At 55.2% G+C, this 24,353-nt stretch overlaps 1 protein-coding gene across 3 annotated transcripts; it reads left to right on the top strand.

Annotated features, from left to right (window-relative positions):
• The first annotated feature begins 6 nt into the window (after positions 1 to 6).
• Positions 7 to 5,577, top strand: LAT (linker for activation of T cells). Of its 3 annotated transcripts, XM_057315369.1 has the most exons (13): positions 12 to 319; positions 874 to 967; positions 1,138 to 1,165; positions 1,279 to 1,310; positions 1,574 to 1,661; positions 1,794 to 1,846; positions 1,941 to 1,970; positions 2,055 to 2,112; positions 2,191 to 2,285; positions 3,780 to 3,842; positions 3,966 to 4,028; positions 4,161 to 4,256; positions 4,383 to 5,577. In XM_057315369.1, the coding sequence occupies exons 1-12, from the start codon at positions 287 to 289 to the stop codon at positions 4,247 to 4,249; spliced, it is 726 nt and encodes a 241-aa protein (XP_057171352.1). In that variant the 5' UTR covers positions 12 to 286; the 3' UTR covers positions 4,250 to 4,256; positions 4,383 to 5,577. The 3 variants fall into 3 exon arrangements, with proteins under 3 accessions (XP_057171350.1, XP_057171352.1, XP_057171351.1); XM_057315367.1 differs by having other exon boundaries at positions 7 to 319; positions 1,941 to 2,112; XM_057315368.1 differs by having other exon boundaries at positions 75 to 319; positions 1,941 to 2,112; positions 4,161 to 4,251.
• Positions 5,578 to 24,353: the final 18,776 nt, after the last annotated feature.

The raw sequence follows: 24,353 nt of genomic DNA, 5'->3' as shown, positions 1-24,353 counted from the left end.
TTACTGACCTCTGACTGGTAGGCCGCAGGGGATGCCCCCTGCCAAGCCCCAGGACGCTTAGGGTTGCGGGGTCACTCCTGCGGGACCTTGGGCAAATCCCTGCCCTCCTGTGCCGGGCGAACAAGAGTGTGGAATGAGCTAACTCAGTGTGACCGTGAGTCACGCCCATGGTTTCCCTAGAGCCCTCCCCTCTTGGCAGGCCGGCCAGGGTAAGGTGGGGTGGACACTGCCCCGTGCCCCTCAGAATTCCAGAGGCAGGCTTCCCTCCTGGCTGCCTCCTTGGGCCATGGCTGTGGAGCCTGTGGCTGTTGGCTGGCCTGTAAGTGTCTCGCCCTCCTTCTCATGGTGGGAGTTGCTCCTTGTCCCCGAGGCCGGCCGACCCACCTTGAGGGCCTGGGGCTGGCTCCTCAGGCCTCTTCCTCCTCCTCCTCCCCACCGGCTGGGTGGGGGTGGGAAGGGGGCGGGTGCAGCCGGCTGAGCCCGATGATTTCCTGCCCTCGCCCGGGGCTCACCACAGCTTCCTGCCACAGACGGGCAGGCGTGGAGAGACAGGCGCCTAGCCGAGGGGCAGGTAGGGCTGGGGCGCGCAGGGGCTGCGCCGGGGTGACTGGCGCCCCAGACTCTGGCCCGGACCCCAGCTGGACTGCCCTGGGATCCCGGGTCTTCCCCAGCCAGTGCTGACCTTCACGCTGCCCAGCAAGGGGAGGGGGCCCAGGGAGGGCCCCAGGAGGGCGCAGCTGTCCCCCCTCAGGCTTCCAGGCTGGTGCCCACTCGGCTCTCGCACCCCTGCCGGCCCAGCCCTCACCCTGTGGCAGCTCGGCCCTTGAGGGTGTGCGGCGGGCAGCTCGGCCTGGTCCAAGCTCTCTCCCGCAGATGGAGGTCATTGTCCTGATCCCCTATGTGCTGGGCCTCCTGCTGCTCCCTCTGCTTGCTGTGGCGCTGTGCGTGCGCTGCCGGGAGATGCCAGGTGAGTGGGGGCTGCCCGGCGACCAGGTGCTCGGGCCAGGACGCACCTGGAGGGATCTCCGGCCCTCCCGGACCCCCCACTCCATCTTAGCCGTTCCCTAATTCTGCCCCACACTCCCACCCTCTCCCCTCGCCACCTCTCTTCCTGCCTCACCGACTTCTCTTCCCCAGGCTCTTATGACACTGGTGCCTCTGATAGGTGAGTTGCTCGTGGGCCCCGTGTGGCTCCCTCTCTACCCTGTGTGGCCCTGGGGACTGGGATGGGAGTGGGGGCTTCTCCTGTCCCTGACCAAGCTGTGTCTCTCCTGCCAGCTTGACCCCAAGCATCATGCTCAAACGGCCTCGTGAGTACCTGGAGGGCCCCCTCCCTCGGGTGTAGGGGAGAGGGTCCCATGGCGTGTGAGAGGGCGTGTGCCTTTGTTCAGGTCACCCCCAGTGGCTGCCCACATGGCTTTGACCTGAGCTGGGGACAGGTAGGGAGATGGCTGTCCTCAGGCCTGTCCAGGGCATGGGAGGGTTCACGGGGTTAGTCTGTCCATCAACGCCTCCCCGAGGACAGGGGCAAGTTGTCCGGACTCATTCCTTGAGCTTGGTCTTGTGTCCTCAGCCACGGTCGTGCCCTGGCCGTCAGCCACCTCCTACGCACCTGTTACCTCCTACCCCCCCCTGAGCCAGCCGGACCTGCTCCCTATCCCGTAAGTAGCATCCTCCCTTCCGAATTCCCCTCTTTACCCCCCACCTCTGTAGGTTGGGGGTCTCTTTCCCCGTTGCAAGCCCTCTTGCCCCAGAGTCCCACCCCAGCATGACCTCTGGCCTTTGACTCCCAGGAGGTCCCCACAGCCCCACCGCATGCCATCTTCCCGGCAGGACTCAGATGGGGGTAAGTGTGAGGCCAGGGCTCAGAGGGCTGGGGCTGAGCAGAGGATAGATCCCGTCTGAGCTGACTCAGCTTCCCTCTCGCTCTCTCCCTGAAGCCAACAGTGTGGCGAGCTACGAGAACGAGGGTACGTCTGGGGCCCCAGGTGCCCTGGTGGCAGGGAGGCTAGGGCCTGGCCCGGGCCCTGCTGATCGCTGTGTCGCCACCCCAGAGCCCGCCTGTGAGGACGACGACGAGGACGAGGAGGATTATCACAACGAGGGCTACTTGTGAGTGGCCAGGCTGGGGCGGGGGGGGGGGCCGTGGCCCGGGGGTCCTCACTCACCCGCCCCCCGACTGTCCCTCAGGGAGGTGCTTCCTGACAGCACGCCGGCCACCAGCACTGCTGTCGCACCGGCTCCCGTGCCCAGCAACCCCGGCCTCCGAGACAGCGCCTTCTCCAGTGAGTTGGCCATTCCTGACTCTCTGGGCCGCGGCCCCTCCTTGCTTCCCTCTCCTGCGGTTTCTCTGATGCTCGCCGCCCCTCCACGTTCTCCCTTTCTAGAACACCTATCCCTCAGGGTGGACTTCTGCTCTGATCCTCTGATTTCCTTACTTTTCCTGTCCTCTTTCCTATTTCGTTGTCTTTCCCTTTTATTGCCTGCGCGCTTTCTTCGACCTCACTCTTTTCTCAGACGCTCTTCTTTTGTCTCTCCCATCTAGAAGCTCTTTCTTGGTCTCTTGCGATCCTCTCTTGCCTTCTGTTTTGTTTCACGGAGGCCGTCTCGGCTCGGAACTCTCTAAAGCTATTGATTATCGCTTATCTTCTGCGGGGGGTGGTTTTTTGGAAGTTTTCTTCTGCTTCCGGCATCATTTCGGTTTCCTTTGAGCTGCTCTTCTCCCTTCGTGTTGGTCTCACGCTGCCTGTTAGAGGCTGCCTTCCGTGCCTGGTTTCCCGTCACGCTCCTCGTTCTCCGTAGCTGTTCCACGCTGGCTTCATCTGCCAGCTCAACGGGCAGCTCACCGTCTGTGCTGGCGCTTCTTCTCTTTCGGGTTCATCGTCCCTCACCCCCTCCCTCCCCGCCCGTGTTCACTGGGCGCCTCTGATCAGACAGCTCGGGGGGGGCAAGAGCTAGCGGCGTCGGGAGCCTCCTACCTGCCCTCCTAAGAGTGTTTCATGTGTTAACTTATTAAACCCCATGATTCGCAGGTGCTGTTGGGCCCAGCTCTTGCCCTCCAGCGCCTCGGTTGTCTTGATCGTACAACAGGAGGGGTCCTTTATTTAACAGACACTTGGCGCCACTTACTGTGGACAGGCCTGGTTCGATGTTCTCTGCTTCAGTTCGCACAACAGCCCTGGGAGGCGGGTGCCACCACTCGCCCCTTTTCACTGATGAGAACACTGAGGCCCAGAGAGGCTGGGTATCTCGTGTGGGGTTACACACCTTTTCGTGCCGGAACTGGGTTTGAACCTGGGCCCTCTGGCTCCAAAGCCTGCCTTGTCCCCGGCCTCGTGGAGCTACAAGTCCCCATAAAAGGACAGGATGGTGCTGATGGAAACAGGGGCTGGGAGGCACCGAGATGAGAGTGGGGGCTCGGGGCAGGCCTGACTGGCAGCACCGGTGGGGGAAGTGGCTGTGGGCATCCTCTGCCCATGGTGCTGCCCAGAGCCTCGCCGCTGAGCTGCTCTCTGTCCCTGTCCCCGGCCTGGGGGCCATGCTGGTGTCTGCCATCCGCCCTCTGCCACAGTTCCACTTTCTCTCATCCGCTCTGGCCAAGATGCCCTACTTCTCCTTGTCACCAAGGCCTCTGTGCCCCCACCCCCCGGGGCTGACTGTGGGGTGGCCTCTGGGATCTGCGGGTGGGGGTCCGGGGCTCAGAAGTCTAGCTGGGACACTGTGGGGGTCTGCGCTTGGGGCTCTGGGTGACGGGGCTGGGGGCCCTGCTTCTCCTGCAGTGGAGTCGGGGGAGGATTACGTGAACGTCGCTGAGAGCGAGGAGAGTGCCGACGTGTCTCTGGGTGAGTGGCCGCTGCCCACCGGGGTCCCCCTTCCCTGCCTCACTCTGCTGTGGCACTCTTCCGGAGTGTCCTGCTCTCTCACCCTGCACGTGGCCGTCCCCCCTTCTGCTCTGCCCCCTGCAGATGGGAGCCGGGAGTATGTGAACGTGTCCCAGGAGCTGCCGCCCATGGCTAGGACCGAGGCTGGTGTGTGCTGGGCTGGGGGAGGGGCGGGCCGGGGGCCGGGGGGGGGGGTGGGCAGCGGCAGAAGCTCGGGGAGCCCGCCTGGGGAAGGGGGGGCCATCTGTGAGCCGAAGACCTCCGTCCCTCCCCTCCCAGCCATCCTGAACTCCCAGAAGGTGGAGGATGAGGACGACGAAGAGGAAGAGGGAGCTCCAGATTATGAGAATCTGCAGGGGCTTCACTGAGGGTCCGGTGAGAGGCCCCGGCCGCCCCGCCCTGCCCCCCTCAGCCCTGTCCTCCGACTCCTTCGGGGGCCGTCTGACCCCTGCTGACCTCCTGACTTCATGACCCCTCCCTCCCCCTGCCCTGTTGTTTCAGCGTGAGGCCGTGCCTGATTTGGAACTAGCCTCGCCTGGGAACCCCCGAGCCGGGCAGCCGGCAGGGCCCTGGGGGCCCCACGTGGCTCCCTGCCCTGACTCCAGCCAGAGAGCTGTCTGAGAACCTCCCCCCTAACTTATTGTCACTTTGGGGTCCAGTCTGTGTGCCCCCGACACTGCACCTTCTGACACAGCCTGAGAATGGACTACCCCGGCCCAGCCCTATTCTGCAGTCGAATAAAGGCTGACGTGGTCTGTAGCGCTCTTGCCTTTGGGGGGCCCAGTGGATGGGAGTCCGCATGAGGGGGGGGGCCGTGCCCGAGCACCCGTGTGGGATTGCGTGTGTGTGCACGAGCCTGTGTGTGCATCTGGGGTCTCCATCCTCCCTGGGGCCGCCGCGCTCCCGACGGTCCTGACCAGGTACTGGGAGTGGCTGGATGGTGGCAGGGACACGGCTCTGCCACCTCGGTGCGAGGCAAGTCCGACCCAGGCTGCCACTCCTGGGCTTCGATGCACCCCCCATGAGAGTCCACGGACGTGGCAGACGATGGCTGGGATGGTGGGAGGGCAGGGCCTGGGGGAGCCCTGGGTGCGAAGCAGACACCTGGAACAAGACCGCTTCCGGCCAGCCCTCAGTTTCTCCATCTTTAAAGTAAGGGGGCGGACTGGACGCCAGGGCAGCTGAAAGGTAATGTGCAGTGCAGCCTTTTCCAACCTTGATGTGCAGATGACTCCCTTGGAGGTCTTGCTAAAATGCAGATTCCGAATGAGTAGGTCTGGGATGGGGCCTGGGCATCTGCATTTCACAGGAGCTACCAGGGCCTTCCGACAGCTCTGTGCTGAGAACCGCACTTTGAGCAGCTTCTGGGCGATGCCTCGGTCACTGTGACTGGCTCTGGTCTGGGCACGTAACCTAACCTGGGCCCCTGAGGACCGGCCCTGGGATTTGGGCAGGAAGTGTCTGGAAGGTGAAGCTCTCATTCATGGCCATTGGTAAACTGGAAGAGTCTCTTCCTTGAGCCCCTATTGGAGAGGCTGCCCGAGATTGAAGGCGGTGTGGAGGACAGAATGGCCCAGAGATGGACAGGGCCAGCTTCCTGATGGTGTCCGAATTCCTGCATCCAGTCACAGCTGAAGCGAGACACCCCCTCCGGCTTCCCAGTTACGTGGACCAATAAATTCCCAATTGTCTTCAACCGGCTTGACTTGGGGTTTCTGTTGCATACACAAAGTAGCCCGGAGCGACGCAGAGTTGTCGGCGTCCTCTGTGGGCTTCAAAGGCAATAGTAACAACTTATCTTCAAGCACCCGCCATGTCTCCGTGCTTATCTCATTTAATCACTGCCATTCCCCTGTGGTCGGTTGACTGGGGGTATCCCCATTCGCAGGTGGGGAAACGGGCCCAGAGAGGAGAAGCGATGTGCCCAAAGGCACATAGCCAAAGTGGTAAATCTGGGATTGCATCTGCAGCTCTTGGCCTCTGGAGTCCCTGCTGCCAACGTCCTTGCTCTGGCTGTTGTCCAAAGTGCCGGCTGCTCTCCAAGGGAGGCTTGTAAGAGGCCCGACTGGAGAAGTGGGGGAGGGAGGCCCCGGGGAGAGGGCTGGACGGGCTGGACGTCAACAGGCAGAGTTTATTTGGAGGACACAGACAAGGGAAGAGGCACGTTTGTCCCTGGGCCGAGGAACAGAAAATCTATCAAAAAGGGATGTTGGTACAAGCACCTTGGAGAGCAATCTAGCAACATCAGTAAGGCTGAAGACGGTGTGTCCTTTTACCTAGCAAATTCCTGGGTATAAACCCTGATCAAATAGCCCGCCAGCTAAGGGGGCGAGTACCAGAGGCTGGGGCGGCCTTGCGATGGTGGTGGCGGTGGGCGATGGCGGACAGAGGCCGGACAGTGGGTGGAGCACTGGTAGCCCATCACACCGCGGGTGGGCGCTCCCCAGCAAGTAAGAATGAGTGCACTGGGGCAGCACCTGTCAGCATGGATAAACATCACCGAGAGAGTATGGAGTGAGAAAAGGAAAACAAGTTGATTTATTTATATAAAGTTGAAAGCATGAAAACGGGTATATATGGTTCAGGGATACACACATATGCAAGATAGGCAAAGCAACGAGGAATACCAAATTCAGGGGAGAGGCAACCATGCGGCAGCGTGTGGGGAATGGTTGGGAAGGCATTCAGGAAGTCCTCAGGGTAAGTGTACTGTCTAATTCTTAAGCAGGGTTGGGTTCACAAGTGTTTGATATATGATTCTCTTAAGTGTTTGCATATCTGAGTGATTTCATAATAAGAGAGGCGGAGGCCCAAGGAGGGAGTGGCGGGGGGGGGGGGTCAGGGCAGTTTTAAGAGACAGTAAACAGGCTGAGAGTCATGGATCTGTCTGTGCCAAGTCGGCGAGTTGCATATGGTGTTGCAGCCTCAGGAGCAGCATGTGCAAAGGCCCTGAGGTGGGAGCAGAGAGGAAGCTGTTGGGAGTATCTATGTGAAAGATGGTGGTAAGCTGGCTAAAGAAGGAGGGACAATGGACAGAGGTGGTAGAATGAGATGCTTGGGAGGCTGAAGCAAGGGGTGTGGTGACGGCCCTGCATTGTGAGGAGTGGGGAAATCCAAGGTGATTCTGGTCCGTTCCTTGGTGCATTGGGGGTAGGGGCATTCCCTGAAGCATGAAGCAGCTTCCCATTTTTGCTTCTTGGACCAGCAAGAACATGTGGCTTTTCTACCACAAGTCGAGCCAGGCATGACAGAGAGATCCAATGCAATGAGGTCTATAGGGCTGGGCCTGGGGTATTTGAGCCCACTGGGGTGGCCGGTGGAAAGAATCCCTAAGAGCTTCCCCTGGAAGCTGGGGAGCGAATTAGATTTTTTTTTTTTTTTAAGTCTGTTGTTGGAAAGGTCGGTGTAGTGATAAGCGAGTGTTCTCTGGAATTGCTGGGGGGGACATCTAGGTGCTTCTAGAAGCCGTCGGTAGGCAACAGCACTTTTGATTTAGGTTCTCTCAGAGGCACTCCTTGAGGTGAGAGTCCTAGTGCAAGTAGTTCATTTGGGAGGTGGTCCCAAAACACTGGCATGGGAGTCGGGGAGTGAGACGGGAAAAAGAAGGCGTCCAACAAGGGTGCATTATGAAGCCAGTTACTCCTGGGCCCTGGGGCACGGTCCTGTGACAGCTGGGAGCCAGCGCGGTGCGTGTGGGTGAGGAGCGTGTGAGTGTGGGCCCTGCCGTCCTGGGGAGGGGGCGGGGGTATTTCCACGTCTCTGCCCAGTTGTCCCCACCCAATTCTCCAGAACTTCCGGCTTCCGGTGGCCGAAGCAAGCCTTGAGCAAAGGAAGACAGGTGCCAGGAGCCGTTCAGGCCAGTGCCCCGCGAAACGGAAGGACACGCGGACGGTGACTGCTTGGGCTTTTTGTGGTGTCTTGTGTTGTTTTTCCCAAAATGCATCTTGTGGCCCCTGAGGGAGGCTTCTCAAGAAAGAATTGTGTGGTCGGGGGCGCCTGGGAAAAGCAGCGTTCTTTCTACACCCTTTCAGACAGACATGCGCAGTGGTAAGTTAATGGCTCGGGAGAGGGCCTGGGATAAAATATCTGCTTTTTCTTTGCCTAATCTGGTATTTCCCGACCTTATTTGACCTCACGAAAAAAAAAGTTATTATTAGCAATCTGTAGACCACCTTTTAACATTTTTTTGTTTTCACCTTCCTAGCATCCATTCCTTCTTTGTCCAACGCAGCGCCGCCATGGGATTTGCTTTGGAAATGTTCCTGCGACTGCGTGGCGCTGCGGGCTTGGATGGGCACGTGACCCAGGATGGCCAACCATTGTCCTCCTGGCCCTGTAATTGGTTGATACTGGAACATGTGACCCAATTCAGGCCAATGAGACGCGTTCCTGAGACTTTGGAGGAATTCCTGGCAAAGAGAAGCTCTTTGTGCCCTGGGTGTGGGGCTACCAGGGAGGTCCTCACTTGCAGGGTTTGCAGGCTTCTGCTTGGAGAACGCCTTCCTGTGAAGGAAGGCACCACAGAAGAAAGCAGGGGACAGAAATGGAAATAGAAGGGTTGAGCTCTGATAGCCCCTCAAAGCACCCAGATCAGTGTTTCTGAAGCCATTACTTGAAGAGCCAATCGACTTTTTTTTTTTTTTTTTTTTTGCTTAGGCTAATTTAAGCCAGGCTTTCTGTCACGTACAGGAGGAAGGTTTCTAACATAACCATGGCTGCTATCATTTCCACCAAATCACAACCACAATCAGCCTACCCTGGTCTAATGATGAGACCCTAGCAACCCACGTGAGAAAACTCCAGACTCACCTTTTCCCTCACCCTCCACCTCTTCTAACTGCCTCTGGGAGACACCCGGGAGGACACTTTAAGGCAGGTGACCCATCTGTCCCAGGCACCCCACCCTCGTTCGTGCCCTGCATTCCATTTCCCTCCCGCCTCAATCCCCGCGGGGAAATCTCTCCAGGTGTTCCTTACTTTTGCTTTATTTACTTGGAATTCTTAGTCTCGGAGCTGATGAGCAATGATTCCAGAACAAGGACCACGTTTGGTGGCAAGCACACCGGAACACAAGTGAGGAGCCTTCGTTTTAGTCCCGACTCCGCCACTAGATTTCTGAACTTTGGGGACCTTCAAGGATGTTAGACCTCAACTGTAAAACCTTCTCATTCTGAGGGCCATAGCCCCAAAAGGTGTCCCCAGAAGTAGAAAGATGGGCTCCCTGGTTGCTGAGAAGGTTGGAAACGATCAGGTGTAGCTGGAGTCAGAGGCCTAAGTATTATCGCCACCTTCTAGTTTCTCTTCAGCCCTCCTTTCTCTAATGCCTCTATTTGTAGGCGCCCCTTGTGTGGTCACGTGACAGTTCCAGCACCTCCAGACACCGCGTGCTCCTGGGTTCCCAGCCTGGGGCAAGATGTCCGAGCACCTCCAGCAGAAGCCCTACACGACTCTAACTGCCCTGGCTCGGGGCCCAGGACTGCCTGAACCGGTCTCTGCCCAGGAGGATGCCATGTGCTGACTGACTTAGGGCTGTGTCGTATGCGCCACCCCCAGTTCTGGACTGGAGATGGGAAGGCTCCCAAGCTGAGGGGCTACTGCTGGTAGAAAGGAGGACAGCTGTTGAGAGGCCCTTGTTCCACACTTACTGCGTGCCACGCTCGTCATTTCAGTGAGTCTCACTACACTCCTGTCTGTATAAGGTATGAGGAACCTTTCTTGCAGAAAAGAAAACAGGTTCAGGGAGGTTAAGTGATTTGCTTAAGGTCACACAGCACATTCCAAAGTTATTTAGGGAAGCACAGCCTACTTTGGGGTCGGGGGAGGGAGGCTATGTTCTGGTGAAAAGTTAGTGCAAAGGGAGAAAACAAAGAGGCAAACCAAAAGAGAAATTCCACAGAGAGTAAATTGTGCTCTGCACAGGGACTTTTGCCAGAACTCTGGGGAATAAGGCGCTCTCTCGGTCTCTCTCTCTCTGTCTTCTGGGACCAGTCAACAGGGCGGACAGGAGCCTGGAGCTGCCAGAGGCCACCACGGGAAGGGCACCCGAGAGAGAGAGAAGGCAGCACAGAGGTGAGCAGTGCCACGTCGGGGAGAAGGGTTCTTGGGAATGTGGGTTGAGGTCCTGGATCCATTTGTGCCTGAAACCTGCTCCACCCAAGAACTGTTGAGTTACTTGAGTTTATTCACACCCTTCCCTCACTTGGCTCAGCTCCAGCTGGGTTTCTGTCATTTGCAAATGAAAGGGCCCTGACTCATCGAGACAGGATGCTGAGGAGCGACCTTCAACAGGCCACCTCCAGGCCCTTGACCTTCAACAGGCCACCTCCAGGCCCTTACATATGCCCCGCGCCACGCACTTCACATGTGCTTGGTCCTCACTGTGACCCTGAGTACGTTCCTCTCATGACCACCCTTGGACAAACGAGGAAGCTGAGGCTCACAGAGGGCAGGTGGCCAGGCCAAGCAGGGTGTTGGCGCTCCGTCCCCAAGCAGCCAGCCCCCAAGGGCTACTTCTGTGCCCACCGGGTCCGTCCACAGGCCTCAGTCAGGGTGGGCAGCTGAGCCCCTCAGAGCGCACGCAGCCGGACATCTACAGAGGCGGCTGGCTCCAGGGCTGCGGGGGCTCCGGGCTGGGTCTGAACACAGTCCCTTTCCTCGGGGACACAGGGCTTCATGAGCTCAGTGGGTGGACGCTTGGGGCAGCTGCGGCCCCGTGGGGGCTCCAAGAAAGAGGGGAAAGTGGGGCCTCTGGTCTGCTTCCCCTGGGGCCCCTCTGGCCTACATGGCCGGGTCCCTGTCCCCAGCTGCCTCCCCGTGCACCCGAGCGGGCCTCTGAGCTTTCCTCACCCTCTCCCACCTGGCTCCCACACTCACCAGTTTCCTTTCTGTTTCCGGATGCCTCCAACACCTCGTGCCTCCCACCCCAACACTGACAGACTCCCTCTCCCACTTGCCACTTTCAGTTTTGCCTCCCTCTCAGGCTCTTGGCCTCCCTTCATGTCTCCCTTTGGGTCTGTGTCTCTGGGGCCCCTCTCCCCCTTCTGGCTCTCCACCTGTGTCTCCCCATCTCTGCCCGCCTCCCTCTGTGGCGCATCTGTCTCGGAAGCGCTATCTCTCCTCTGTCTCTCTGCCATCTCTCTGTCTCTGTGCGGCTCTCTGTCTCCAGTTGTCTGTCTCTCGTCTCTCTGTGGCTCTCTGTCTCTCTCTGTGATCTCTCTCTTGTTCTCTGTTTCCCTCCTCCTCTCCCTGCCCCTCCCTCCCCACATCCTGAGTTGTCTTTGGGGAACCGGAAATTTGGGGGATCAGAGAGATACTGGGAGGCTCGGCTGCTGCCACCGCCTAGAGATAATGCAGGGGGGGGCCTGGGGCTGGATGGGGGTGGGGGAGCCCAGAATCCCCTGCGCCTTCCTCGTACCCTCTGTGTGGCACACACAGAGACAGAGGAATTATGTCCCCTTTTCGGGCCTCAGTGCCCCCTTCTGTGGACTGGGCCCGATGAACGAGCTCCCTCCCAGGCTTGGTGCGAGAGTCCACCAAGCAACCTGACCAGGGTGGGGGGCTCAGGGAGTTTGGGGATGAGGGACAGGAGGGAGGACACGTGCAGGGGAGTCCGAGGGTGAGGCTGGCTGGGGCGGAGAGGGGCTTAGAGCAGGGGGGCTCCCAGGTGCTGCTGAGCCCATCCCTTCCCCTCCCTGCACCTCAATCATCCCATCTCTACCACGGTGGGCGGTGGGCTTCCATGTCTCGCAGCTCTGGGCAGCACTTTCTCTGCCACAGGTCCTGTCAACACCCACTGCCTGAATCCTCATGGCGCCCCTGGGAGGTGGGGACTGTTATCAACTTTATTTTACAGAGGGGGAAACTGAGCACAGAGAAGCTGAGTGACCCACCCAAGGTCACACAGCTAGGAAACCTCCGTGTGCAGGACTCTGAAGGAGACGAACCGTCCCCAGGGTCTGGGCGTACGGTGACGTGCCCATTTCAGGCAGAGGCAGCATGACCTCGCCTTCAATCCTGGGGAGACAAAGTCGTTTTCTTCTCAATTCCGATTCTGGTTACAGACAGAGGCTCTTTGCGGGGCTGCCCTTTGACACCCCGAGAAACTCGCTGCTCTGACTTTCCCCACCGAGGGAGAAAGCCTCAAGCTCAGCACCCCGAGCAGGGAGCTCTATGGAATTTAATTTGATGTGATTTTGCTGGATTTGTTTTAATTCAGGGCAAACGACACTGGTTTTCCATTTAGTTGTCTTGGAAATGAATTTCAGTGTAAAAAGGAAGTCATTTTAAGGAACACTAATAAAAAATTGGCTTGGGCAGCTGTGGCTGTGGGGAAAAGTCCTATGTGTGGATTCAGGATGGAGCCTTAGGAAACCTAGAGAGACTGAGAACCCTTCAGTGGCCCTGCTGCATCCCTCCCAGGCCGGCAGAGCACAACACCACCTGTCCAAGGCCACACAGCCGCTCGGTGGCAGGGCTGGGACCCTAGCAGCCACCACACAGGCTGTGGGAGGATCGCCGGCCCTGAGAGGACTTCCAGCTCCTTCGGAGTTCCTGGGAGAATGCCCTAGACACCCACAGGGGCTGTTTGATCCAGAGATTCCCTGGCCGGGGAGCCAGGCCCAGAGGATCATGGGAGAGGGCTAAGCGGGCTTGGCCACCCAGCAGGAAGTGAGGCGGGGGTCCTGCTGAGCAGGTGGCTGCCACTGCTGGGGTGCCTAGACACCCCCAGCCCAGCCAGCAAGCCACTGGCTTGACCGCCAGCTGTCCCTCCAAGGCCCCACGCCCATGCCCAGACTGCCCCAAGGTTGGGGAGCAGGCCCCAGGGCCCTCCAGTGCCCCAATAAGTAAGGGCCTTCCCACCCCTGACCTGGGAGTCAGGCACCCCTCACCTCCAGACCTAACTCCTGCTCAGCCTTGGGCTTGCCTGCAGCTCCTTCCCCACCCTGGGGCTCAGGACACCCACCTGGCGAGTGGGGGTGATGGGGCCCAAGCAGATCCGTGGTTTTTAAATCACACCAAGGAGCTAATTCAGAGATCCAGCCGTTATTGGGTGTATGGAGACAAATATGAGAGTTTGAGGGGTATCGATTGATTCAGGCTTTCTCTAGGAATATCTAGTTTATTCTAATTTTTTTTTTTATCATAAAAGAGAATGATACATTTGAACTCACAGAGCAAGTTTATGCCAAGAAAGGACTGGGCTTTATCTGTTTCTTGCACACAGGGCTGCTGGGAGCCCGTGAGCCATCCTCCCCCCCAGCGGCCCCTGAGTCAGGCCTTCCTGCTCCTGCCCACCACAGGCCCCGCCAGGCCTGCCCCTGCCTCCAGGTCTCTGCGCTCCCTCTCCCTCTGCCTGGAGCTCCCGCCCATCCTCACAGGCCCCGAAGCTTCTGTCCCTGGGATCTCAGATGAAGTTCCCCTTCTCAGAGCCCTTCCGGTCCATTCCCTGTAATCTCATGCCCTCCCAGTCACCCTGCATCCTGCAACCCCATTGAATTGGTATCACCATCTCTGATCTTTTCATGTGTTCAGTGTCTGTCCTTCTCCCCCCCCCCCCCAGATTAGGAGTTCCCCCACTTATCTCTGTCGCTCCAGGGCCTGGAGCTTGGTGCGGAGTCCGCACCTGGTAAGTATTGTCGAATGAAACGAGTAAAAGAGCACTTAAGACAAGCTTGTCAGCCCCTACGTGACAAGTTTCCCCACGGTCCTTGCCGTCCTAGCAAGTGGTGCATGCCCGTCCCAGGGGGGTGGAGGGGTGCGGGGGAGCACTGTCTAAAGGAGAGATTGCAAACTGGTGGCCCACCGCAGTGTTTAATTTTTTTTTATTGTGGTAAAAAAACACACACACACATAACAGAAGATTCAACCATCTAGCCATTTCTCAGGGTGCAGTCGAATCATGTTAAATATATTCACATCGTTGTGCAACAGACCTCCAGAACGTTTTCTTCTTGCAAACCGAAAACTCTGTACACGTTAAACAACACCTCCCCGCCTCCCCCTCCCCCAGCCCCTGGCAGCCACCCTTCTACTTTCTGTTTCTGTGTGTTTGACTACTCTAGGGACCTCATATAATTGGAATCGTGCACTAGTTGTCTTTTCGTGGCTGGTTTATTTCGCTGAGGGTGTCCCTAAGGCTCATCCATGCTGTGGCAGGTGACACGGTTTCCTTCCTTGCGAAGGCTGAATACTGTTCCACTGTGTATGTGTGCACCCCACTTAGTGCCCGTTCGTCCTTGTGGACTCCTCTACCTTTCGGCTATTGTGAACAACGCCGTTATGAACATGGGTGTGCAAATATCTTTTCGAGACTCTGCTTTCAATTCTTTGGGGCATGTACCCAACGGGGCATTGCTGGATCTTTAGGGTAACGCTATTTTTCATTTTTTTAAAGAACAGACTATTTTCCATAGAGGCTGCACGACTTTACATTCTTACCAGCAGGGCAGAAGGGTTCCAATTTGTCTGCGTCCGTGCCGACTCTTGTAATTGTCTACTTTTTTATAGTAGACGTCTTCACATATATGTGGTGATACCCCACTGTGGTTTTAATTTGCATTTGCCTAATGAATGATGTTGAGGATCTTTTCTTTTCTTTCTTTTTTTAAAAATATTTTCTTTCTTTCTTTCTTTCTTTCTTTCTTTCTTTCTTTCTTTCTTTCTTTCTTTCCCTCTCTCTCTCTCTCTCTCTCTCTTTTTCTTTCTGTCTGTCTTTCTTTCTCAAGCAGGATAATGGCCAGAGGAAGAGGGAAAGAAAGAATCCCAAGCAGACTCCATGCTGAGCGCGGAGCCGGATGTGGGGCTCGATCTCATGACCCTGAGATCATGGCCTGAGCTGAAATCAAGAGCCGGATGTTCAACCAACTGAGCCGCCCAGGTGCCCCTGAACATCTTTTTTATGTGCATATTGGCCATTTGTGTGTTGTCTTTGGAGAAATGTCTATTCAAATTCTTTGCCCATTTAAAAAATCTAGTTTTCTGGTTTTTTGTTGTTGACTTGTAGGAGCCCCGTATATGTATCCTGAATATTAATGCCTTATCAGATATATGCTCCACAGACATTTTCTCCCATTTTGTGAGTTGCCTTTTCACTCCATTGATTTTGTTCTTTGATGGGCAGAAGCTTGTAAGTTCGATGTGGTCCCATGTACTAAGCCTTTGGCATCATATCCAAGAAATCATCGTAAATCCAACATCCTGAAGCTTTTTCCCTGTTTGCTCGCCACCCTCCCCCCCCCAAGGAATTTTATAGTTTTAGGTCTTCCATTTGATCTTAATCCATTTCTTTCTTTCCTTTTTTTTAGATTTTTATTTATTTATTTATTCGACAGAGAGAGAGAGAGACAGCCAGCGAGAGAGGGAACACAAGCAGGGGGAGTGGGAGAGGAAGAAGCAGGCTCATAGCGGAGGAGCCTGATGTGGGGCTCGATCCCACAACGCCGGGATCACGCCCTGAGCCGAAGGCAGACGCTCAACCGCTGTGCCACCCAGGCGCCCCTGATCTTAATCCATTTCTAAGTTCATTTTCACATATGGTGTTAAGTGAGGTTCCAGCTCATTTTCTTCTTTTTTTCGCATGTGGATATTTGGTTTTCCCAACACCATTTGTTGAAAAGGCTGTCCTTCTCCCAGCGAATGGTCTTGGCACCCTTGGTGGAAATCAAGTGACCAGGTATGTGATGGCTTATTTCTGGACTCACTATTCTATTCCTTTGGTCTGTATGTCTGTCTTTAGGCCAGTACCACACTCTTTTGAGCACTGTAGCTTTGTAGTAAGTTTTGAAATCAGGAAGTGGGAGACTTCTAACTTTCTTCTTTTTCAAGATTATTTTGGCTATTTGGGGTCCCTTGAGATTCCATATGAATTTAAGATGGATTTTTTTCCTATTTAATTTTTTTTTTTTTTTTTTAGTAAGAGAGAGAGCTTGAGGGGTGCCTGGGGGGCTCAGTCGGTGAAGCAGCTGCCTTTGGCTCAGGTCATGATCTCAGGGTCCTGGGATCGAGCCCCCGTATCAGTCTCCCTCTTCATCAAGGAGTCTGCTTGTCCCTCTCCCTCTGCTCCTCCCCCAGCTTGTGCTCTCTCTCTCTCAAATAAATAAATAAAATCTTAAAAAAAAAATAAAATAAAATCTTAAAAAAAAAGAGAGAGAGCGTGAGTGGGGTGGGGGGCAGAGGGAGGGGGCGAGAGAATCTTAAGCAGGCTCTATGCTCAATGTGGAGCCCGACTCAGGGCTCCATCTCATGACCCTGAAATCATGACCTGAACTGAAATCAAGAGTCGGATGCTTAACTGACTGAGCAACCCAGGTGACCCTCTATTTAAAATTGTTAAAAAAAATTAGTCGCTCTATCATTTAGAATTAAATTTGACTGTAGCTAACAGAGACCCGATTTTTGCTCAGGCAAAATAACAGTCTAATTCTCTTGGTGTTAAAAAAAAAAATACTGGAGGGAGGCGTCTGGCTGGCTTAGTCAGCGGAGCACGCAACTCTTGATCTCGGGGTTGTGAGTTCGAGCCCCATGTTGGGAGTAGAGATTCCTTAAAAATAAAATCTTAAAAAAAAAAAAAATACCGGACAGAGGGACCTGGGTCTGTACAAATTAGAAAAAGATGCTCCATTTCCCAGAGACTTTATGTCTGCTGGTCGGGAAGTTGTCGTCATTTGTTGATTTTGTTCAAATAAGAATAAGCGTATTCCAGAACATGGTCACAACAGACAGATCCGCAGAGTGAGCTGCGGGCCTGTGGGCAGAGTGCCTGTGACGTGGGCCGTACAGGGAGACGTGCCAGCGTCACACCTCGCCAGGGACCCGTTCCTTTCCACGGCTGCATGGTCTGCATTACGTAGATGTGCGTCCTCTAGTTCTCCAGGGATGGACATTTGATGGATTGATGGATCGATTGATTTTTTAAGTTTATTTAAAAAATTTATTTAAATTCAATTAATTAGCATATGGCCTATTATTAGTTCCTGAGGTAGAGGTCAGTGAGTCATCAGTCTTCTGTAACACCCAGTGCTCATTCCATCCCATCCCCCAGTGACCCCGACCCTCCACCCCCTCCCCAGGGATGGACATTTTAGATGGCTTCCAATAATTTACCCCTCCCCCCAAAAAAAGTTACAGTGAACAACCTCAGACATATGCCATTGAGCGTACGTGGGAGTATCTCTGTATAACGAATCCCTAGAAGTGGAAGCATTGGGTCAAAGTGAACAAGCATGTGTGATTTTGGTAGATATTGCCAAATTCCCCTTCGGGGGAGGGGGCCGGCTGACACCCCCACAAGCAATATCCGACAGCGCCTTTCTCCCCACATCCTTGCCAACTCAGAGCGCTCTTGAACTCTTAAACTTTTTGCCAAACTGTCAGGCATCTAGCTGCAGTTTTAATTTGCATTTCTCTTTTTCGTGAGGAAAAGGCCAGCATCTCTTTATGTGTTTAAAAGTCGTCTGTATTTTCTTTTCTGTGACCCGTTTGTATACATTGTCACTTTGGCGGGTAGTTTTTTTCTTGTTTATGTCTAGGAACACTTTACATATTAGGAAAATTGACTCTGTTATTTGAGGGAGCCAATATATTTTGCCGGTTTGTCACTTTCCCAGTTTGACCCTTTTTATAAAAACCAACCAACCAACCAACCAACCAACCAACCAACCAGAACGAACACGAAGACCTCCAAGTATGACATACACAGCAAATATCAGATCGGAAGCGGGCAGCTTGATAAATCTTCACAAAGCAAGCCCGCCTGTGTTACCTCTCGACTGCTGTTCATATCACTGGAGCTTTTGCTATGAGAAGTTTTTGTTGGTTTGTTTGTTTTATTTTTATGTAGTGGTTTATTGTTTTCATTTAAATCTTTAATGTAATTGATCCTTGCTGTAAGGTGTGAGGTACGGAGCAGCCTTTTACTTATTTATTTATTTCAGGTGGCAAAACCTTGTCCCAATGCCATGTAGTGAATAGTCCGTATTTTCTTTCTTCATCCGAAATGGGGCTGCATCCTTAACATTCCCCTGGCCTGTTTTCGGATTTTCTGCTCCCTTCCATAACATCTGTCTCTTCACGGGCCATTTCAGCTGGTGAGCTCTGATTTGGACAATCCTTCTGTGCTGTTTTCCTCGGAAGCTGTGGTCGTTAGCAGCTTGGACCCTTGAGCCCTCAGTTCGAATTACTGACTCCAGCAGCAAGTGACTTCAACTCTCTGCCTCAGTTTCTTCATCTGTAAGGTGGGGATGATAATACTTCCTACCTCCTGGGGTGGTTGAGAGGGTTATGTAAAGTGCCTAGAACAGTGTCTGCTATATAATTCATCCTAAGTGTTAACCATTTATTTTTATTATTTAAAGCCATTTTTAAAAATATTTTTTTATTTTACTTTTCTTTGGGGGGGGCGGGGGGCGTAGAGGGAGAGGGAGAGAGAGAATCTTAAGCAGGCTCCACGCCCAGCACAGAGCTCCATCTCACGACCCTGAGACCATGACCTGAGCCAAAATCAGGGGTCGGGTGCTTAACTGACTGAGCCGCCCAGGTGCCCCTTATTTTATTTTTGTTTAAGTAAGCTCTGGGCCCAACATGGGGCTTGAACTCATTCACAACCCTGAGATCAAGAGTCGTGGCTCCACTGACTGAGTCAGGCAGGAGCTCCCAAGGCCGTTTGGAATCCTTCCCACGCATGCAGGCCTGGCCGCCTCGAGCAGTCAGACTTCGGGTTCCCATGGGTGCAAGGGGCCTCCTCTTCCTCCCTCTTCCCCAGCCCAGCACGGCTGTGGCTGATCCTCAGAGAGGAAATGTCACAGGGGCCCAGCTGCAGGGGGGGGGGGGCGTGGGATGAGGCTTCACCAGGCAGCTTCAGCACCAGGTCCCGTGCGAAAAGGCCTAGGGGACCTGGGGGACCTCGGCAACTCAGCCCTTTCCTCCAGGGCCTGCCCCGCTGCCGCAGGGAAGCCAGGTCTCTGAGGAGGCGGGGGCCCCGCTCTGGGCATCCCTGGGGCCCTTGAAAGAGACCCCCAGTCTGCCACTCACCAGCTGTGTGACCTGGGGGGAGGCCTCGACCGCTCTTGGGCCTCAGTGTTCTTATCTGTGAAATGGGCAGGTTGTGATGGGACTCAGACCAGAGGACGTATGGGCCACGGATTGGCTTTGTGGCGGTCTATTCACTTGAGGCATCAAAACATGTGCTCTGTTTTCTACCACCCCCCACAAAAGCAGCTGGGGGTGGAGACACAGAGCCCAAACTGCCAGTTCAAAGGGTTGTGCCAGGTGTGAGCAGAAGGGCCTGGGGAGGGGAGGCCGAGGGCAAGGAAAGGAACCGTAGTGAGCTGGAAAGGGATGGAGAGAGAGCATTTGAGCTGGTGGAGGTTTTCCTCCCTACCTCTCCTTGGGGCCAGTCCAGGGGGTGAGGTGGGGGGACGGAGGGCAGAGGGAAGCGAAGGAAGTGCAGAGAAAGGGTCCCAAGGAGTTTGGTGCCTTCGAGGGAGAGGGGGGCCAACAACCCTCTCCACAGCTGGATTTGCTAGGCCCCCGTTATGCCGCCAGATTTGGCGAATAAAAATTCCAGACCCGCTATTTGGGACATACTCCTCCCAAAACATGAGTCGTTGGTTGTCCAAAATTTGGATTTCACCAGTGTCCTGTGGTTGATCTGAGAAGCCCGGGGATAGGGCAGAGAGAGCAAACGGGGGAGGGCATTTGGGGGGAAGGGGGCGGCGGTGTCCCACATCCTTTGCATAGTGAAGAGGCCTTCCAGAAGTGTTTGCAGCCTCCGATGGGGACACGGAAGTTCGCTGGGAGGAATGGCTGGCTGGTGCTTGCCCCCAGGGAGGCTCAGTCTTCTCAGGGGTGAGGTGACCTTGGAGCTGTGGGCTGGCGCCCAACTGGGCATCGAGCAGGAGGCCTGAAGAGCCACAGCAGAGTGAGCACGAATCCTTGAAGCTGCAGGGGAAACCACAGCACTCCTGTCACCCCGCCACTGGGGCAGGTGGGAGGGGGTGGGGGAGGGGACCGCAGAGGCAGCCAGCCTCAGCTCAGTCCCACCAACCTGTCTTGTCGCTGTAGTGGGCTCCTACTCACCCCTCAGCGGCCCTGTGGGCCTGGGGTCCACAGGCCAGGCCAGAGGCAGGCCTCGTATGACACCATGTCCTCCAATGGCTGGGACTCTGTCTTCAGTGCGACTGAAACATCACTGGTTTGGGCTACATTTCCCAGAACCTGTCGCGATTATATTGTCAGAGGCAGTGGGAGTCAGAGTCAAGAAAATCGTGTTCGGCCAGACGATAGGCTTCCACTGTCTTCTTCTGCTCGTGGGCTCTGTGGACCGTCCTCCTGGCTCCCTACACGGAGCCCCTGGCCCCAGACGCTGGAAGGGGAGGCACAGCCGTGAGCAGGGCCTTGAGGGCAACCGGAGCGCCAGGCCATGGCATGAAGGAGGAGGCCGCTGGAGAGGGGCTTCTGGGGACCTTGACTCCGAGGTCCCCGGGGCAGCAAGTGAGGGTTGGCCAGGTGTTTACAGGAGCAGCTGAAACCGTGCAGGGGAGGCAGGGCTCATTTCAACAGCCCTCCTACAGCACCGGCTGCGGGCCGGCTGGGTCCTGAGTGCTTTCTAAACACCAGTTCGGTTAATCCTCCTGAGAGCCCTTGGAGGCAGGACTGCTGTCACCCCCACTTGGCCATCAAGGCCAAGGAGCTGCAGAGAGGTTAATCCAAATGATTCTTCCTGGAGCGCCTGGGTGACTCAGCCAGCTCAGGTCATGATCCCGGGGTCGTGGGATCGAACCCCGCATCGGGCTCCCTGCTCAGCGGGGAGCCTGCCTCTCCCTCTCCCTCTGCGCCCCCCCATCCCAGCTCATTCTCTCTCTCTCTCTCTCAAATAAATAAATCTTAAAAAAAAAAAAATGATTTGCCCGAGGTCACACAGCCAGGAAGGGGCAGCTCCCTGTCCAGGCCAAGCCGGCCGGCCGGCTCAGTGAGCGCTGCGCCCCAGCCCTGCGCCCCAGCCCGCAGCACCGCGCGCCAGCGGGAAGCTGGACCCTGGGCAGTTCAGCCAATGGATAGAATGTGCGTTGACATGTCCCGGAGGGCAGGCCGCGCTCTGGGATCTGGGACAAGCGCGGAAACAGGACACCATTTCTGCTCTTGCTGAACACTCGGTCCAGAGGGAGAGACAGACACAAATGGTTACAGCCCAGGGTACGCAAGTCAGTGCTGTAAGATGAGCCTGTGGAGTGAGCATCGACTGCGGGCCCCACCCTGTTATCTGCCAGGCTGATCTCTCCATCCTTGCAAAACCCCTGGAGGTATCATGGGCCCCATTTTGTCGATGAGTAAGGTGAGGCGTAGAGAGATTTAGTAATTTGCCTAAGGTCACAGCAAGCAAGTGGCGATTAGGGACTCCCTAGGGGAAGTGTAGGGTTCTGTGGGGGCACATCCCAGAGGGCTTCCTGGAGGAGGTGCCGCTGCCTTGAGTTGTATGGGAGAGGGGATTGGTCCATGGAGAGGAGGAGGCGGGTGTTCCAAGCAAAGGAAACCACCTACAAAGGCCTGGAGGCTGACCAGCCTGGCAACCAGGGGAGGCTGCCCGTGGCCTGGCCCAGAGTTCACCCGAGCCGAGTAGAGCTGGTGCCTCTCCCTGGAGTGTCGGCCCCTGTCTCCTTTCTCAGGGGCTCTGGCTGGGCCGGGCTCAAGGTGCAGGACCAGGCCCAGGGCTGGGACTCAGGCTCGCCCGGCCCTTGGGACAGCATCGGAGCTGGAATGCCCATCGTAGAGGCAGTCCAACAGCCTGAGTGGGACTCCCTGCTCTGTCCTTGGCTGGCCCTGTGACCTTGGGCAAGCCACCTCCCCTCTCTGAGCCTTGATTGTTTCAGCCATAAAACAGGGACACCAGTGCCCCATGGGCTAATAGGAGGATTACGTGTCTTAATAGACACAAAGGGCTCCGAGCAGAGCCTGGCTGAAGTGAGCGCTCTAGAAATGCCAGCTCTTATCAGTACTGCAACTGTCCACCTGACAAGTTCGCGGCTTTCACTTAGGTTAAGGGAAGCCAGTGGTGGTTATGGGGCCTACTGCCCCCAAGTCACCCTGCCCGCAGCTCGGGATTCGGCCTCACCAGCCCCACCACCGAAGCCTCCCCACAGTCGGGGCCTGAGCCCGATGGGGGGCACAGGTGGCTCTGGCTGGGGACACGGGGGCTCCTGGCAGTCGGGGGGGGAGGGGTGGGAACCAAGAGAAGTGGTGACTAAGACGGGAACCCAAAATGCACTCACACAGAGAACTCCCCCAGGAGGTGGGTTCTTTCACTCTGGCTCTGGTGAGTGACTCATGCGGGGGCAGGTACGGAAGGTGCTAGAGCGCCAGGGGAGATGCTCATCCCTCCCGAGAAGCTGGTCGCACCGTGGGCTCTGGAGGGCTGGGGGTGCCTCCCAGATTCGAAGGTTGGGCAACGGACAGGCCCTGTGCCCAAGAGCCCTGGAGTCAGAAAGACCTGAGTTCAGATTCCAACACTGTTCCTTTGTAGCCATGTGATCTTGGGCAAGGCACTTCCCTTCTCTGTGCCTCAGTTTCCTCTCCTGTAACATCGGATAGATAAAGCCACCTCCTGGTGCTCAACCCTTCCTACTGTGCTGTATTGGAACTTGGTGATTCCCCACCTCAAGGACCTGCCATGGCTCCCCCTTGCCCACACAACAAAGTGCAGCCTTCTTCTGCCAGGAGTCAAGTGGTGGGGTCGGGGGGGTAGAAAAGGAGGAGATATGTTTGTGGGATATGTGCAGACTCTGTGCACCCTTTATTTTGTTGAAACCTCACACAAATCTGTCTTACAGCCGAGAAACCAATCCCGCACAGATGTTTGGGTTGCCCAGGGCAGGGGTGGGTTTCAAACCTTCGCGTGTCCTTCTCTCCCCATAGTCCATCTCTCTGTTGGCTACATAGCCTCACCCTGTTCATAGAACAGCAGGAGTTTAAATGCGGGTATGTGGTTATTACAGAGAAGAAGGGAGGGAAGGAGAGAAAACCAGGAATCACACTGCAGGGTCTCCCCAGCTCCCCAGGAGCTCCCCAGCCAGTCCGGCCACTGCAGCATCACCGCGAGGAAAAGGCAGTGGGCATCCCCCGGCCCCTTTTAGCGAAGCTGAACCGTGGAGACCCAGACAAGGAAGTTACAAACCTACCTTAATTTGGCTCATTCTGTGTCTCCTATCTTACATTTCTGTTACATAGCATTTTTTTTTGGTTACATACATTTTTTAATGTATAAACTTATTTGTAAAAGCACCAGGCCCTGAAGGAATTTAGCTGATTTTCCAATAATTTAAATTGATAAAAGCGAAGGTGATCCCAATGATACTTAATCCATTCTAGGTCATAGAAAAAGATAGAAACTCTCCACTTTATTTTATTTTTATTTTTTAAAGAGCATTTATTTGAGGGACGCCTGGGTGGCTCAGTCGGTTAAGCATCTGCCTTCTGCTCAGGTCAGGATCCCAGGGTCCTAGGATCGAGTCTTGCATCGGGCTCCCTGCTCAGTGGGGAGCCTGCTTCTCCCTCTGCCTGCCACTCCCTCAGCTCATGCTTTCTCTCTCTCTCTCAAATAAATAAATAAAATCTTAAAAAGTGTATTTATTTTGGGGCGCCTGGGTGGCTCAGTCGTTAAGCGTCTGCCTTCGGCTCAGGGTGTGCTCCCAGAGTTCTGGGATCGAGCCCCACATCGGGCTCCTCCGCTGAGCCTGCTTCTTCCTCTCCCACTCCCCCGGCTTGTGTTCCCTCTCTTGCTGGCTGTCTCTCTGTCAAATAAATAAATAAAATCTTAAAAAAAAAGAGTATTTATTTATTTATTTGAGAGAGAGAGAGAGATAGCTAGATAGAGAAAAACAAGAGTCCCCACTGAGCAGAAAGCCTGACACAGGGCTCGATCCTAGGGCCCCGAGATCATGGCCTGAGCTGAAGGCAGACTGAGCCACCCAGGCGCCCCAGAAACTCTCTATTTTGTGAAGGCGGCATGACCTTAACATAAAAACTTGATGAACAAATAAGCCAACTAATAAATTATAACAAGAACAAAAACAAAACACAAATCAGTAAGTCGTAGACCAATCTCTCTCTGATTTCGATGCATTCTTTTTTTTTTTTAAGATTTTATTTATTTATTTGACAGAGAGAGAGACAGCCAGCGAGAGAGGGAACACAAGCAGGGGGAGTGGGAGAGGAAGAAGCAGGCTCGCAGCGGAGGAGCCTGATGTGGGGCTCGATCCCAGGACCCCGGGATCACGCCCTGAGCCAAAGGCAGACGCTTAATGACTGAGCCACCCAGGCGCCCCTCGATGCAAAGATTCTAATCAAATGCTAACAAAATGCAGGTGTATTTTATGAAGATCAGAACAATAACGTAGTTTGAGGAAATAGAGCTTATTTCAGGAATGCAAGACAGATTCCATACCAAGTAACTCATCAACATAATTCTTTACATCACATGGA

The sequence above is a fragment of the Ursus arctos genome, unplaced genomic scaffold (genome assembly GCF_023065955.2).
Source record: "Ursus arctos isolate Adak ecotype North America unplaced genomic scaffold, UrsArc2.0 scaffold_2, whole genome shotgun sequence".
Taxonomy (NCBI): domain Eukaryota; kingdom Metazoa; phylum Chordata; class Mammalia; order Carnivora; family Ursidae; genus Ursus; species Ursus arctos.
The sequence above is the reverse complement of the archived record's forward strand: the minus strand, read 5'-3'. Positions and strand labels throughout refer to the sequence as shown.

Bases quoted from the DNA above. Each gene is read 5' to 3' on its own strand.
- LAT (XM_057315367.1), top strand. From the start codon at position 287: ATGGCTGTGGAGCCTGTGGCTGTTGGCTGGCCT. The intron at 1,847-1,940 runs GTAAGTGTGAGG...CTCTCCCTGAAG, and splicing joins CCGGCAGGACTCAGATGGGG to CCAACAGTGTGGCGAGCTAC. The intron at 2,113-2,190 runs GTGAGTGGCCAG...ACTGTCCCTCAG, and splicing joins TATCACAACGAGGGCTACTT to GGAGGTGCTTCCTGACAGCA.